Source organism: Leucoraja erinacea, chromosome 18 (assembly GCF_028641065.1).
Source record: "Leucoraja erinacea ecotype New England chromosome 18, Leri_hhj_1, whole genome shotgun sequence".
NCBI classification, from domain to species: domain Eukaryota; kingdom Metazoa; phylum Chordata; class Chondrichthyes; order Rajiformes; family Rajidae; genus Leucoraja; species Leucoraja erinaceus.
The window spans coordinates 24,289,701-24,307,567 of NC_073394.1; the positions used below are offsets into that span (position 1 = coordinate 24,289,701).

The 17,867-nt window shown below is 42.5% G+C and overlaps 1 protein-coding gene across 3 annotated transcripts in view; it reads left to right on the forward strand.

Moving 5' to 3' along the window:
* Positions 1 to 1,653: 1,653 nt before the first annotated feature.
* The window catches only part of LOC129705811 (potassium voltage-gated channel subfamily C member 1-like), a 176,213-nt gene continuing 159,999 nt past the window's right edge, over positions 1,654 to 17,867 (forward strand). For all 3 annotated transcript variants that reach the window (XR_008724967.1, XM_055649639.1, XM_055649640.1), the window contains exon 1: positions 1,654 to 2,586. Coding sequence is in view for 2 of the 3 variants with exons in the window: in XM_055649639.1 (XP_055505614.1) it covers positions 1,933 to 2,586 (654 nt within the window). In the remaining variant the exon portion in view is untranslated. The remainder of the gene's footprint in view (positions 2,587 to 17,867) is intronic.

A 17,867-nucleotide genomic window follows, 5' to 3' on the forward strand; every position in this document is an offset into this window, starting at 1 on the left:
AGGACCTTTCTTCAGACTCAAGACAGGTCTGACTATGAGTCTGAAGGAGGGCTCTGACACGAAATGTCACCTGTCCATTTCCCCCATATATATTGCCTGATCTGTTGAGTTCCTTCAGCATTTAGTGTTTTATTCATGAAATTTTTTTTAGGTGCAGGCTGTCAGTCAATGGTCAGAGTGTTGGCTACTCTCCAATGATAAATCTGCCTCTGATATCCCTTTGGAACCTGGATCCGATCACAGAATTGTTAACAGATAGACTTGCTGCTGCACTTAAAAAGACCAATGATGGAACTGTTTGGAAAGCTGAATGATGCTCACTTCCCTGATCAACTATGGTGCTGTCCAATATAATGCGCAGAACAGGTTGACACTTGAGAGTGGTGGGGGTATATGGAACGAGCTGCCAGATGAGATAGTTAAGACATGTACGATTACAATATTAAAAATACATTTGGGCAGGTACATGAATAGGAAAGGTTTAGAGGAATATGGGCCAAATGCAGGCAGGTGGGACTGGTGAAGATGGCCATCTTGATTGGCACGGGCAATTTGAGCCGAAGGGCCTGTTTCTGTGTTGTACCAGTAATGCACTTACCAACATATACATAGCTCATATGTAAAAAGGGGAAACATTCTGATTCCTTTCACTAATGTAAAAATGATTCCACTATATTATTATAAAAGCCAAAAGAAATATGAAAAGGAAGACTCTCACATTACAAAACACGAACAAAACAAAATGTTCATTAAATTCCTCAAGCAAGACGCAATGTAAGTAAGACACAAAATAGCTCCTTGAAGCGAGAGCGACGTGTATGACACAAACTAGCACGTCCTTGCCAAGTGTTAAAGATGGCAAAAATCCATCTTGTATTTCTGATGACTTTCAGATACTGAAATGACTTATTTTACAGGATACCATGTTGTCTGGATCCCTTGATGCCACCATGCAATCCATTTCCGATAGTTATTAATACTGTTTTGTGACACTGGAATTGATATACTGTAACAGTAACTGCAACGACCTCTGAAATATGGAGTCTATATAATCGACAGTGGACCGGACAACAGAAGTATTGTTGGCGCGCTCGGAATCCCTTTGGGGAATTGGCCCTCGGCTCCATTCAGCAGTAAAAAAAATATCTTCAATGACAAAAAGCTTGAAGGCCATGCGTGCGTGTATTGCGCCGGCACTGTAGATGCTCACACACAGGCATAAGTCTACACATGTATGCAGTGCGTGTTTGTCCATATGTTGTGTATGTTTCTGTATCCGCATAGAGAGGATAACTGTGTGTGTTTGTCTATGCACCAGTGACCGTGTGTGGCGTGGTTATGCTTGGTTTTGTCAAACAGTCATCTTCCCCTTCTACCTAAAACCCTTATGCCTTTTTTTTTATCATCTTAAACGTGGTCTTAAAAATGCCATGGATTAGGACAGAATGCAAGACATCAACATTTATGGGCAGTATTGGTTGTGGGAGCAGCTCTCTATCGGTGAGGGTGAGGGACCGAGCACGGTGCATGAAGGGGAGGGAGGGGGGGGGGGGGGGGGGGGGGGGGGGGGGGGGGGGGGGGGGGGGGGGGGGTGGTAGATAGGATCTGAATTCACGGCTGCGCAGGGCTGTTGCCAGCGGAGAGTCAGCTCCGCCTTCCAATGCGCCGTCTTGTCCTCTCGCTCGCCTCCTTTCAGCAGCGGCGGCCCTGCAAGCAAGCCGGACAAATGTGAACGCAACACCTGACCGATCGATAGTGAAGGGAAGCTGACCCGATCGCTGGCGCTGGAGACGGTGGTTAGTGTTGGGAGAGGGAAGAAGAGAGAGAGAGAGAGAGTGAAGATAGAGAAGTCGGCGCTGGAGGGGGGAGGAGGAAAGAGGCGGGGAGAAGGCGGCGGACAGATAGATGCCTGGCCGCTATCCGCGGTGCTGAATGATTAGCCCAGTGCACGTCTCCACCTCCCGCGGCAGCACCCCAGGAAAGAGACCTCCCTCCACGACATGTCTGATCGAGGAGATGGGCAAGGGCGACGACAACGATCGCATCGTGATAAACGTGGGCGGGACTAGGCACGAAACGTACCGGAGCACCCTGAAGACCCTGCCCGGCACTCGGCTGGCATGGCTCACCGAACCCGGCGCCTTCGCCAATTTCGACTACGACCCCAAAGCGGGCGAGTTCTTCTTCGATCGCCACCCGGGCGTCTTCGCTCACATCCTCAACTACTACCGCACGGGCAAACTGCACTGCCCGGCCGACGTGTGCGGACCCTTGTACGAGGAAGAGATCGCCTTCTGGGGCATCGATGAGACGGACGTGGAGCCCTGTTGCTGGATGACCTACCGGCAGCACCGCGATGCAGAGGAGGCTCTGGACAGCTTCGAGCCCCCCGACCTCAACAGCGGAGACGGTGACGCCGGCGGCGGGGGAGACGGGGTCGGGGACTCGGAAGACGAACTGGACACCAAGCGACTCGCCCTGGGAGACTGTTCCCCCGAAGCCGGAGCGAAAGCCGGCTGGTGGAGAAAATGGCAACGCCGCATCTGGGCTCTCTTTGAAGACCCCTACTCCTCGAAATACGCGCGGGTAAGATCAAAATACTCAATGTAGCGCTGCAACATCTAAATAACCTGTTGGTTGAACGAAAGGCGAGGAATGAGGGGAAGGAAGGGGAGGGGTGCAATTTCTAGACAGACCTTGAATAAAATGAACGTAAGGGATATATTCCATTGACTTGATATCGATGGCAACAACCAAGTAACAGTGATTGGGGGGTGGGGGTGAGCGTGTGTATGGTGAGGATGGGTATAGAGGGGACTTATCCGATCAGACCCATGCCCGGGAATGCAGAATCATTGTTTGTGATTCTAGGACAATCAAACTGATTTCCTGCATGTCCCGTTTTGTTACAGCGAGATGTAGAGATTGCAGATTGTAGTTGGTTGTGATTATAGCCCAAACTGCGCGGGCTAACAGTCAACCCAACTGGCTTGGCACATATTGTGTGGTTGGGACGAGCGCTAACGTCCATTTTTTTACACTACCCGGTGTTCCTTAGCTGGGATTTTTTTTTTAAGATATCGGGAATTGAAATCGTTGGTTCCATTGATATGTTTTGTTTTGTTGGACGGGTTTCAAGTTTATTGGAAAGCGTAGTTGTTTTATTCCGGAGAACTGATGGAAACCGCGGAGAGTACGCGCAACGGGAGTGCGTTTCAAATGGGGGTTCATTGATATTCTATCGGCGCGCACACAGACTGCAGAAGAATCAAGGAGGCGCCACTTTAATCCCATGTCCTGCTTTAAAATACATGAGAAATATTACGATTTGTGGCCCATCGCAGCATTGCGTTTCTCTTTTGTTTTTTTTTTATATGTAAACTCAGGCTAGATATAGCAAGAACAAGAACATTAAGTGGAAAAACCCAAGCACCATTACAGTAAACACACCCACTGTACATGGTACTGTACATTTTCAGCAATTCTACAGTTTGTGAGATTTCATGTAAGATTGTGAACATTCATTGTTGCAAGCTTCTGAGAGCGACCGAGACGCGTCTCCAGCTTTATATCCTTATTTTTGTGTTTTGCTCTTGCTAGATAAGCTCTTGTGATTCATTATTGCAGTTGACCTCAAAATGAAGGCTATCGATTTGCAGATGATTTAGAGAGTGATGCCAGTCTGTACGTCCGGACAACCACTCAAACCACTTTAACACCTTAGCGCCCAAAGAATAAAGACACTCATTTTAGAGTCGCTGAGAATCAGATTTCTGGTGGGGCGACATGCACGGTGCAAAATTGGTTAACAATATCAACCGAGGTGCCGCATCTAATTTACGTTTTTCTGCTAATGTACTGGCGCACTGCATGTTAATTGTGCAGATTTCCGAACGAATCTAGATCCGTTTATGGGAGGGAGATGGTAGGAATATATATGTATATATATACACGAATACATACATTGAATATATATTCGTGTATATATATACACATATACATACAGATTCTCCCTCCCATAAACGGATCTAGATTTATTTTCATATATGTATAGCAACGTATATAGGCAAGCTGGCAGCATGTAAACAAAGATTCATGTCTAAATGTTCCATATCTTGGTTTATTCGCGATATTTGTATATGCTACTTGTTGGACTGCGTACACCTCAGAGTCATTCCTCTCCCCTCCCGAGTATAAGGGTCCATCCTTTACACATCTAGTCTTACGTTTGGAAGGGAGGTTCGCCCGAGACACTGGGATGTCTTTGCAATATGTCTAATTTGACTCGTTCCGTTGTTTTTTCCTCTGTTGCATCTACCTCTGACTGCACCAGAGACGTGTTTCTGCGTGCTATTTTACTGCCTCGCAGACATGCAAGAGCGTGGCACCAAGGGACAAGGTCGCGACTTCCAGGAAGTATCGAGTGTTTTCCTCGATGTTCCAGCAGGTGGTAGTTGGCATTACGTCCGATTTTCCCGAAATCTCTGCAGTGGAAAAACAAGGGCGAATGGCTGTTGAAACCAGACGCAAAACACAGGCAACGCTGTCACCCGACGCCGATCATTTACAGCTTGGAAATTACCCCTTTGGGTTGATACATTGCCCAGACAGAGGTGTCAGCGTCTGACCTTGAATCTGGAATGATGCATATGTTCCTGAACAGTGCACTACCCGACAAGGAAACCTGCCCCACAAGGTTATCCACAGAATGATTCCAGGTCTGGCATGGATTCGCTATACCAAGAAACTACAGACGAATGACCTTCATGGATAGAATATCCCACTGACATCAATCAGAAATAGGTGTTTCAATATAATAGTTACTTGGGTTGGCTATACAGAATGTTGCGGATATTCCCGTTTGTATTGAAATTATTTATAATACAGGGTGACGTGTACATTCAGTGCGAGAAACAAAAATAAATAAATAAAAATAAGGAAAGCGTTTGATGATAAATACAGTGATGATAACATAGATGGACCTCTATGTTTATAATCAATTCCACATTTTGTAAGCGCCCTAGAATGTTTATATCAGATTGCTTTGCTGTCTATCGTTGTTTCATGGTGTTCATATTATTGAATTAATTCACAATTCACTGGAGACCAATACCGTGCAACTTAGATAACTGCATATTAATAATATGAATAACGTCCTGAATGGCAATCCCAGGGACTGGATTAGGTGTGCCAGGATACAGAGGGGGGGGGGGGGGGGGGGGGGGGGGGGGGGGAGGAGGAGCGGGAAGTGGGGTGGGGTGCATGGACAGGTTTCTTTAGATGGAAAATAAAAATAGGGAGGTCGGCACAGGTTAGATGGTTTTTCATTTGAACTTCCTCAATGTCGCTAAATCAATAATATGACAATATCCCGTTTGCCAATTTTTCACCTTGTTCAAGATGAACAATATCTTAAAGGAGAAACAAAGGTTATAGACTAAAACTTATTTTTCTGGTTGGTGGCGGGAGTGGGTTGAGGCAGGAGGGGTAGGGTGCCTGGTGAGGAAGAAACCCACTCGGTGCTTTAATTCAGTCCTGGATCCAGAGTCATGCAGCTCTTCAGGCCAACATGTCCACGCCGATCAAGCTGCCCCATCTAATCCAGGCCCATTTGCCTGGATGACTCAATTGTAATCACTGACAGTCTTTCGGCTCACTGGTTAGCATGCAACACAAAGCTTTTCACTGTACCTCGATCTCACTCTACCTCTCAGCTTTGCCCCTTCATGACATTGAAGGGACTCTCCAGATGCTGGTGGGGTTGGTGCTCAAATACATGATACTAGTTTGGTCCTTTAACATCAAATTACAGTGCATTATTGGGTAGAAACAATACCCCTTTTATGTATTAATGTGGACATCCCCAGCAAGGCCAGTATGTCTTTATAGATAGGGTGGTAAAGAAAGCTTTTGGTATGCTAGCCTTTATAAATCAGAGCATTGAGTATAGAAGCTGGGATGTAATGTTAAAATTGTACAAGGCATTGGTGAGACCAAATCTGGAGTATGGTGTACAATTTTGGTCGCCCAATTATAGGAAGGATGTCAACAAAATAGAGAGAGTACAGAGGAGATTTACTAGAATGTTGCCTGGGTTTCAACAACTAAGTTACAGAGATAGGTTGAATAAGTTAGGTCTTTATTCTCTGGAGCGCAGAAGGTTAAGGGGGGACCTGATAGAGGTCTTTAAAATGATGAGAGGGATAGACAGAGTTGATGTGGACAAGCTTTTCCCTTTGAGAATAGGGAATATTCAAACAAGAGGACATGACTTCAGAATTAAGGGACAGAAGTTTAGGGGTAATATGAGGGGGAACTTCTTTACGCAGAGAGTGGTGGCGGCGTGGAATGAGCTCCCAGTGAAGTGGTGGAGGCAGGTTCATTAGTATCATTTAAAAATAAATTGGATAGGCATATGGATGAGAAGGGAATGGAGGGTTATGGTACGAGTGCAGGCAGGTGGGACTAAGGGGAAAAAAATTTGTTCGGCATGGACTTGTAGGGCCGAGATGGCCTGTTTCCGTGCTGTAATTGTTATATGTTATATGTGTTATATGTCTTACCCATCCTTTATTTCACTTGAGATATTAGTGGTTAACCTCTTCTCTGACTGCTTTTCTATTCTCCCTGCACTCAGATACCAAAACTGCACACAATATAACAGAATAATTAAACTTCCTTTGTGAAGTCAGATTTATGGTCCTTTCATTGCATTCTGGAGAATAATTTACAAAGCAAAGGTTTCTGTTTTTATTTTGCTTATGGGGTTTATCTCATTGCATTGACATTGAGTCATAGAGTCAATATGGAAACAGGCCCTTTACACCACAGAGTCTGTGCCAACCATCCAGCATTATTTACACCAGTGCTACTTTAACTGAATTTTATTCTCTTCGCATTCCCATCAATTCTACTGCCCATCTATGCACATCAGGTAGAATTTACAGTGGCCAATTAACCTACTAGCCTGCCGTCTTTGGGAAGTGGGAGGAAACTAGAGCAAGGGAGGAAATTCATGCAGTCACAGGCTGCACTGGAGGTCAGGCCTGAACCAGATTATTGGAGTTGCAAGGTTGCAGCTGCTCTACTGTGCCACTTTTCATGGATGCTCATTGCAAACTATTATTTATTTTCTGTCCTGTTGCATGGAAATTATACCGTTTATGATGTATCTATGTTATTTTCAAATATACAACCTTACATTTTTTTACTTTGAACTGCATTTGATGCCTTATTCTTCAAAACTGTAATTATTATTGCAGTCTTTCTGAAATCACAACTTTAACCATCTCTTTCTTATGGTTGTCAGTCAGATGTTTCAATATCTCTGAGACACAAGGAACTGCAGATGCTGGAGTACAAAAAAAGCACTGGAGTAATTCAGCAGGCCAGGCAGAAGTTACTTGATGAAGTGTCCTGACCTTAAATATCACCTCTCCTCATTTTTAAGAGATGCTGCCTGACCCACTGAGCTACTCCAGCACTTTGCGTCTTTGTTTACATAACTTCTTCATTACCATCTCCTAAATTGTAATAAACTGACCTGAACAACTTGTATTGATTTTGTTAACTTGATATTAATTTCCTTTCTTGAAACCAAAGTAAAGTGTTTTTCTGCCCTATCGTTCAATCTGGTCACGGCTGAAATATACTGGCTCCCCTCCTACAAACTGGCTCTTTTGCACCTGTTCCCATAACCCTCAATTCCCCGACCTATCATTAAATTTTTTCTTTCTTAAAAACTTCTAATAATCCAGCCTCCACAACCGTCTGGAATAGACAATTCCAGAGATTCACTACCCTCTTTGTAAATACATTTTTACACACTTTCATTCATTGATTGTGTACAAGGATCTGCATGGGTTCCTGAACACTAACATCTTTTAACCTCTCACATTTAATAACACTCTTTTCCCACCTAAGAGGATAACATTATATTCCACCATCCATGTCTTCACAGGGTCACATTTCTCGTCCATATTCCATGGATGCCTCACGGTATCATCCCCAACCCTGCCATCCAGCTCTGTTTATAAGGAAACTAGGCTTATCCTACAACTAACTGGTCTGACTAGTTTGTAGACACTATATTTCCTTCTCCTTTTCTTAAAAGTGAGTTGGGTTTTCTGCCTTCCAATTTGGGGGAAGAGCTCTTGAATCTAATATTGGATGATGACAACCAGTTTCGTTAGCTACCTTGGCATTATGGTCATCGGGTCCTGGGGATTTACCATTTTTCAGTCACCATATTTGTACTTTTGCTAATTTGTTTTCAGCTTCTTATTCAATCTTTAAACCGTCTTCTTCAGGGCGCTCTCCGAGCCCTTTGTCATGAAAATATATGTAGAATATCTGCCTAACGCTTTCATTTTCCAGTCTAATTTCTCCTGTCTCAGCATGCAGGGGACCCACACTAACTTCTATCTTTTAACCCATTCTGATTGTACAATATTACATCTAGAATTGTCTATTCCCTCCCTTGCTGACCGATGAACTAATATAAATATATCATCTTATACACTCTGTAAATTTGTTTTCTATACTATTACTGCAATATTTTCCCTCCTCCTAATTTTAAATCTGATCTTTGAGAACTTTGCTTTTATCATTATTGAGATAATCGCAATTTGTATCCTTTACATTTCCTGTATAAGTATGTACCATTGCTACATTACCATTCACCAATTTCCCTTTACATTTAGCCTGGGGAAGTTTCTTTTCTCCTGGTCTGCTTTATACCTTTTCAATCGATCACTTATATCTTGACTTTTCTTTTTACGCTCCCGAATATTTGTACAGGTCTTAGTCATGGCTGTTGCTTTTCAAATATTCTCAATGATTTTAAGGGCACCATTATTCACTGCTTCACAATGATTCTGATCCAGGGAATCTATCATTCAGGAATAGAAAATGTCATCCCATTGTTCTCCAATACAAACACTCCCCAACTTACGCATTAGGCGACATACATAAACTCAAACTTGCAAAAACAATTCTGTACTCAGTCCCTAGTGCAATTAAGGCAGTTTGTAATTTCCACAACACTGTACGATCACTCAAGTGTACATCGAAAACAAGCCGGCAATAGTTGCAATGCTTACCCAGAAGGCCAAGTGCAGCAGAAAGTGCCACAATGCCAAGAGTCGGTGATTCCAACATGTAAAATCTGACTTACATAAGGGTTCAGGGAACATAACCCTTACACAAGTTGGGGCATGGCTATACTTCTCTGAGACATTGGGGCACATTGTTGGACCTGTGCAAAGGAAGCTGTACTCCGCATCTTGTGTCTGAAGTGGAAATGTTTGGCATTGACACCATCCCTAAGATGGTTTCACCTTTTTTCTTCACTTTGATTGAATTAAAAAAAATTAAAAATGTCAAAATGAAAAATATAAGTTCATAAAAATGGTTCTGTTTTTTTGTTCAAATTGGATGAGGTTCTTGTAAAGATTATTCAATGGGAATAGTTATATTGAAATACTGTAAGTGAAATACTGGGGAAGATTTAGAGGGATATGGGCTAAACGTGGTTTAATGGGACTAGCTTAGACGAGGCATAATAGTCAGCATGGACGTTGAGCTGAAGGGCCTGTTTCCATGCTAAAAATCTCAGCAGGAATGAATTACATGGATTTGGGAGGTTACAAGTTTCTTTGCTGGAACATTGCAGACCTGTAGCTAAGTTAGTTCATATCTCATTATTCTGTTGAATATTTCTGCAATTTTCATTATTATGTTCGTACACAAGTACAGGTATCCCTCGATGTACAAATTTCTTTGTATGGATTTTCACATCCTCAATTTCCAATGCTTTTTACGAATGTTTAATGTTAGCAATTGATCGGGAGGGGACAGTGATGGAAAGATCTGGAATGGTTGCGGGGAGTGGAGGGGGTGAGAACGAGGACTGAGGTGCGTGGCTGACAGAAGCCAAGGGAGGGAGGTGTTGCTAAGAGTCTTGGTGAGGTGTTGAGGGGAATGGGGCTGAGAGGGAACGATAGATCAGCCATGATTGAATGCTGGAGTAGACTCAATGGGCTGAATGGTCTAATTCTGCACCTATGACTTATGGACTTACAAAATCTTGAGCGTATGGAACAAGGGGTGGCAGTGAGAGATGTTGGGAAGCAAGGGGCTGGACTGGGGAGGGAAAGAGACATTTTGCATGTTTCATTTCATGAGTACATTGTAAGGTTACTTTTATGTTTCTATTGTCTTACATGGATATAACCATCAATGAAACTTTTTTTCTCAGACATTCCCTTATTTTTAGATGTTTTTGATTAAAATTCTTGAGCTTTGGAACACAAGAGTTTATGCATAATTTTCCGAAAATGTAGGGATACCTGTATATATTTGTAAGCAAGATGCTGGAATCCGTGGCTGGGGTTGTAGTACACCATCACATGGTTTTCCATTCACAATTTACACAAGCAGAAGTGCTGGCAATTGCAGAAGCACAAATCCCTGGGTGCTTTCACTGGATCGCAGGTAAAATAGAATGTTACAATACGAGGAGGCTATTTGGCCCATCAGATGGGTTACAGCTCTTTGTCATCTATAATATAGTCCCTTGCTCTTTGCAACCCCATTGCAAACCATCTTTCCTCATATACTAATTTATTCTTCTTATGAAAACACTACCTGACTACTCCAACATCCCACATTCTTTCAGTCAGAGAGTTCTAGATTGTAATTCCTCTCTGAGTAAATTATTTTATTTACAGTAGCCCCCACCTCCTCACAGTACTTTTTGCCCATTGTTTAAAGCTATATCCATTGAGATAAGTGGTAGGGGGCACAGCCTTCTCTTCATTTATCTTATGTGGGCACAGCCTTCCTCCATTTATCTTATTCTTTTTGCTCGTTAAGAAATCCTTGACAAGGATTGCTTTTTCAACAAAGTGGTGACTGAATTATGCAAGGACATTGACTATCAGCTGTCTAATTACATTGTTAAAATCAAATCTATAATTCTGTAATGAGATTCCAGGGGTCAGGTGCTGCTCAAGTATCTGTAGAGATCTATAGTAGTTCTGGGATATAAGTAACTTAATGAATTATTTGTGTAATGCAAATTGCATGTTTCATAGAGCTTGCCATCAAACTTCATCTAAACTATACCATCAAACCCTCTCAAGTCAGGATCAATAGACTGGAAAAGTGAAAGATACAAAGATACGTTTTGTTGAACACTACACTCAGTCTGCCAAGTCCCCCAGTTGCTAACCACTTTAACTCCCATTCCCATTCCCATTCCCATTCCAATTCTGGCCTTTCTGTCCTGGGCATCGTCCATCGCCAAAGCGAGGCCACAAGCAAATTGGAGGAACAGCACCTCATATTTCGCTTGGGTAGCTTGCAACCCAATGGTATGAACTTTGAATTCTCCAATTTTAGGTAATTTCTACAAAACACCTCCCTCCTCCCCACACTTCCCCCAGTTAACCAGACTTGCAGTTCACAACTTAGGCTCATGCCTGTTACTATCCTAAAATTGGCCTGACAGAGAACCTCCTTGCCTGAGGTCAACTGTTGCCAGCCCTGATTTTCTCCTGTTTCTTTTTTGCTGCCTTTTTTTTTAACACCACTCTCCCTGCTACAATCAAACTGAAGAAGGGTCCTGTTACGAAACCTTTCGATTTTCTCCAGAGATTCTCCAGAGACGCCCTAAGACACCCCAGCGTTTTGTGGCTATCAAAGATCTATCAAACTTCGCCTCAATAATTGCTTCTTGTAACTCTCAGTTCCTGCCACCAATAACCGTAATGTGGGCTAGTTATGAACCAACTGTCCAAAGTGTGAGGATGTATCACGACAACACCCAACCAATTCTCCTACTATTTCATTCCAACATTCCATTTCCTTCCATTCCATGATTTCATTCCATTGCTTTCCCCAACAAAATCAAGGAAGCTAAGAAATCACTTTGCTGTCACTTTTAACCAGCTGCTGTAAGTACTTTCACTTGTTGGATTTTGTGGTCTTAGTTTGAATCTGGCGAAGAGACGGGAAATTGGCAATTGTTTTTCAGTTTTGGGATATTATGTTCGTTCAGATTCTGTGGGAAAATGACAGCAGCAGCAGCTTCCTGTGTTGCTGCCAACATTTCAAGAATCAAGTCGACTAGGGGTGTTTAATTGTCACATGCATTGAGAACGGATCAATGAAATCCTTACTTGCTGCAGCTTTAAGGGCACATTAATGCAACATCGTAACAAAAAAAATGCAATAAACAATAATACAATCAATTATGAATTACACTAAGTAGCTAGACCATAACGGCCAAAGTACATAGGGCAACCTATGCAACATCCACTGTAGTTCATTGCTAAGGTAGGGTTATGGTTAGGGTTGTGCAGGAGCCTGATGGTTGATGGGAAGAAGCTATTCATGAACCTGGATGTACGGTTCTCAGGCTCCTGTACTTTCTTCCTGATGGGGTAGCAGTGAGATGAGAGTGTGGCCAGTGTGGCATGGGTCTTTGGTGATATTCTTGAGGCAGTGCTTCCTGTAGATCCTTTTGGTGGGTGGGGAAGTGAAGAACCATGATGGACTGGGCAATGTCCACCACTTTCTGCAGCCTTCTTCAATCCTGGTCATTCATAATGACTGAACCAGGCTTTGTTGCAACCAGTCAGTATGCTTTCTGCAGCACATCTGTAGAAGGTCAACATGCCAAATCTCCTCAAACCTCTGTGGAACTCGAGGCGTTGATGAATTTTCCCTTTGTGATTGCGTCAACGTGCTGGGTCCAATATAGATCTTGGGGTAAATGCACGTCCAGGAACCTAAAGCTGTTGACTCTTCCATTGCTCTTTGTCCATTGAAGACAGGTTCATGGATCCTTTGCTTTCCCTGTCTGAAGTCAACAATCAGTTCCTTGGATGTGATAATGTTAAGAACAAAATTATTGTTCTGGCACCTTTCAATATTTCCACCCAAGAAAAATACTCTGATTGTCTACCCTATCCATGCCTCACATAATTTCATAAACATATATCAGGTCTCGCTCGGCTTCTAACACTCCAGAGAAAACAATACAAGTTTTTCCAACCTTCCCATATAATTAATACCCATTAATCCAGACAGCATCCTGGTAAACTTCTTCTGCACCCTCTCAAAAGTCTCCACATCATTTCTGTAATGGGGTGACATGAACTGCACTACAATACTCCAAAAGCAGCCCAAACAATGTTTTATAAAGCTACAGCTCCTAACTCTTTTACTAAATGCCTCAACTGATGAAGACACAAATATCATATACCTTCTTTATCTACTTGCATTGTTACTTTAAGGAAACTTTGGACTTGGTTTCCAAGATTCCTCTGTACATCAATGCCGTTAAGGTTCCTGCCATTAACAGTATACTTTCCCCTTATATTTGACTTCCCAAAATGAAAATGCGCAGATTAAACAGCATCTGCCTGTTCACACCCATATCTATATCCTGTAGTATCATGTGAAACTCTTCATCACTGTCTACAACTCCATCAATGTTGGTGTAGTCACCAAACTTACCAATCAACCTATCTACATGTACTTCCATATAATTTATATATATCACAACCAACACAAGTCCCAGAACTTATCCCTGCAGAGCACCACTGGTCACAGACCTCCAGCCAAAATGACACCATTCCACCACTATTCTTTGTCTTCTAAGGGTCAGGCAGTTCTGAATCTAATCCATGCCTCCCATGCATCTTAATTTCGGAATCAGCCTACAAAGAGGTTTCAGTTTTCATTTTTAAATATCAATAAGTTTAAAAAATGTATCTGTTTTTAGTATTTTTCAATTTTTCAAAATATTAGAAAATATTCAATGTTTGTGAATGACTTGGTGAAGTTTGCAAATGACACTGAAGTGAGTGGTCTTGTAGATAGCGAAATGGATTATCAATAATTACAGCAGGATCCTGGTCAGTTGGACAAATGTGCTAAGGAATGGTTAATGGGGTTTAATGCAGATAAGTGCGATGTGTTGCATTTTAAGAAGTCAGACCAGCAAGACCTAGATAGTGACTGGCAGGGCCCTAGGGAGTGTTGTAGAGCAGAGGGCTCTAGGAATGCAGGACATAGTTCTTTGATAGTGGAGTCACAAGTGGTCAAGGAGGCCTTTGGTACATTGGCCTTCATCAGTCAGACTATTGGGTAGAGAAGATGAGACGTTATGTTACAGTTATATAAGACCTTGAGGTGAAGCCACATTTGGAGTATTGTGTTCAGTTTTGGTCACCCTGATATAGGAAGGATGTTGTTAAGCTGGAAATAGTGCAGATAAAAAGTTTGAGGATGTTGCCAGGGGAATAGATAGGATGTATGTGTATTTTACCCAGAGTGGTCGAATCAAGAACTGGAGGACACACGTTTAAGGTGAGAGGGGAAAGATAGGAACATGAGTGCTACATTTTCACACAGAGGGTGGCGGGTACATGGAACGAGCTGCCAGAGGAGGTAGTTGAGGGCAGGTACTATAACAACATTAAAAAGACATTTGGACAGGTACATGGATAGGAAAGGTTTAGAGGGATGTGGGCCAAATGCAGGCAGGTGGGACTAGTGTAGATGGGGCATCTTTTTTGGCATAGGCAAGTTGGCTGAAGGGCCTGTTTCCATGCTGTATGACTCTATGAGTATGATTCAGGAGCCTGGTTTAGCTCACTGTCAGTGCCTCATTCATCTCTTTGCTGAAGGCTTCTGATCTGAACACACCCATCTGATAGCCTGTTGTCATATCTCCTGTTAACAGGAAGGGTTTCTACACAATTGATGGAGTATCTCCTTTCAAACTCTGACCAGGTGGACTAGGTATAGGGTGGCAATAAATTTGGCCAACTCACTGGTTACTTCAAAGTCCAGCTTTTTTATGTCAAGGTTTTATCCCTTTATGCGGAAGATAATGGGACTAGCTTGGGTGCACAGTGGCTCAGTGGTAGAATTGCTGCTTTACAGCACCAGAGACCTGGGTTCGATCTTGACTATTGGTGCTGTCTGCATGGAGTTTTTACATTCTCCCTGTGAATGCATGGATTTTCTCTGGCTGCCCCGGTTTCCTTCCATACTCCAAAGATGTACAGGTTTGCAGGTTAATTGGCTTCAGTAAAATTGTCCCTAGTGTGTAGGATTGGGTCAGTGTATGGGATGATTGCTGGTCGGCGTGGACTCGATAGGCCGATGGGCCGGTTTCCATGCTGTATCTCTACAGTCTAAAGCTTTGATGGAGTATTTTGGTCAGCATGGACAAGATGGGCTGAAGGGCCTTATTCAGTGCAGTATGATTCTCTGATGCTGATAATCCCTGTTAGAATGTGCAAACAATCACTTCAGGGTTGATTAGTGACCAAAGGGAAATTGGAAAGGACATGCCTTGGTGCAATTCAGCTTTCACATTGATGATGTTTGCCCATAGCAAGTCATGCAGCTAATAATGTCAAGGCTCACCACATTTCCACCACTGCCAGCAGACATTGGAGCTTTCGTGGGGGAAACCTATGCCCTCCATTGTTAACTCACAAAAAAAGTATGGACACATAGCCCAGGATTCGGAACAAGATGGCGTTTAAAGATTCCCTTTCGAATCGCAAGCCTCATTTTTCAATGGCCAGTTTTATGTTAGATTATTCGTTGGAGCCTGCTTTCCTAACTGTAACCCTTTTAAAAATAAAATTGTGATCTGCATGCAGAAGCCACTGGTCCTTTGGTAAGCCTACACCTCACAGTGGCATGGGGCCACACGTAATACACATCACATGGCTCAGGTCAATCCCAGCCCAACTGGGATGCTCCATGCCCCCTCCTCTCACATATTTCTCCTCATCTCCATGGTAACCTTTTTTACCACTATGGTGTGGTTAGTGTGGGGAGAGTTCTTTAAGTGCCAACCTCAGCCATGAACCTCTATGGACGATACTGATCTCATCCATTAACTAGTAGGGGCCATACTGACTTCAACCATCAACTTCTGTGGGTCATAGTAATCTCAAACTATGAAATTCTGTTATTGTACTATGTATTTTTATGATTATTAATTTATTAATTTTGTGTTTTGTTTATAATTCTCTGTGTGTATTGTGTTTACAGGGTTGTTACGTTGTTGCAAGTGAGAATTTAATTGTTTAAGAAGGAACTGCAGATGCTGGAAATTCGAAGGTAGTCAAAAATGCTGGAGAAACTCAGCTGGGTGAGGCAGCATCTACGGAGCGAAGGAAATAGGCAATGTTTCAGGCCGAAACCCTTCTTCAGACTGAAGAAGTTGCCTATTTCCTCCGCTCCATAGATGCTGCCTCACCCGCTGAGTTTCTCCAGCATTTTTGTCTAACGAGAATTTAATTGTTCCTTGTCGGTACACACGACAATTATACACTCTCTCTCTGTCCCTCCTCCACCCAACTCGTCCTGCTGGTTTCACTGTTTGTATTCCTTCAGCATCACCTCCTCCACAGCCAACAATGGACCATTGTGGGCTCCTGGGCCATCGGTGCCGGCTCTGATTCGTTCTGCACCTTTTCATATCTCCCCTGAATCTCAGTCTAAAGAAGGGTCTCGACTTGAAACGTCACCTATTCCTTTTTTCAGAGATGTTGCCTGGCCCGCTGTTACTCCAGTATATTTAATCTATCGTCAGTGTAAACCAGCATCTGCAGTTCCTTCCTACACAATTATGCACTCTTGACTCACAGTTCATGGTTGAAGTTAGTATGGTCCATAGAAGTTCATAATTGAGGTTAGTATGGCTCATAGAAGCAGCATCTATGAGCTTTGGGATGAAGGTCTTGGCAGGAAGCTCGTGCACCTTTTTAGCACCTGAGTTTGTGTGCTAAATGTGTTAGCTTGACTTCTAATCTTTTTACCTAACTTCACAAATATTTTGGATATCAAAATTGCCCATAGCACCATCTACGACACATGTTTATAGAAGAAAAAGGAGAGGATCTCTACTTTCGAGACAGCCTGTGGGAAAGAGAGAGAGAGAGATGGGCCACAGAATAGTTTTCAACACCTCAATACCCACATAGACAGACGCATGGAATCAGAGATAATTTGATCAATGTTCATTTAAATATTATGGCCACATGTGTATGTTTATATGGACAAAGTATTTCAATTGGATATAGTAAATTATTAAAACATATTGATGGTGTGGGTAGCAATAACTGATATCCTGTATTCTTATGAGTACCACCAGGATCTGCGTTTGTGTGACCACACACAAAGGACTCAAGTATTATTGTGATTTTCAGATCTACCTTTGATTGTTTAAATGGATTATAATGACATTTATTTCTGAAATGGTCCGTTTTTTTCTACTCCAGGAGATTTCATAGCTGCAAGTGAGTATGATTTGTGTCGTCCATGTTTTCTGAGATCAGCTAAAATAACCCATTGGTCTTTTTTCTGTTTGACATGGCCATATCTTTATAGATATGATAATAGCGATGTAGAAGAAAAAGAATGATTATTTGGCAACGTAGTGAAGGACTCCTCTGAATCTAAGTATCCCATTCATTTCCTGGGCAAATTAATGAGCATTGGTATTTGAAATGTAGTTACTGCATTTCCAAATGGTGACAGGCCTTAGTCTGATCTCTATAGACTGCACAAAACCACGAGAAAAATAAATATTGCATTCTTCACTCAATTCCTGTCAGAGCACAAAGTCATTAATGTAGCACAAAGTCATTAATGTGGCACACAGTCATTAATGTAGTTCAGGAGTCATATTTCCACTTATGTTAGGTTCCACTTTGAGGATTGCTGTGACAATACCTTTGATACAACTACTTTGGAGGCTTGCTGGATAACAACGGTTAATAACGTGAGTAAACCTATTTCAAAATAACTGAGATTTTCAACCAAAACCA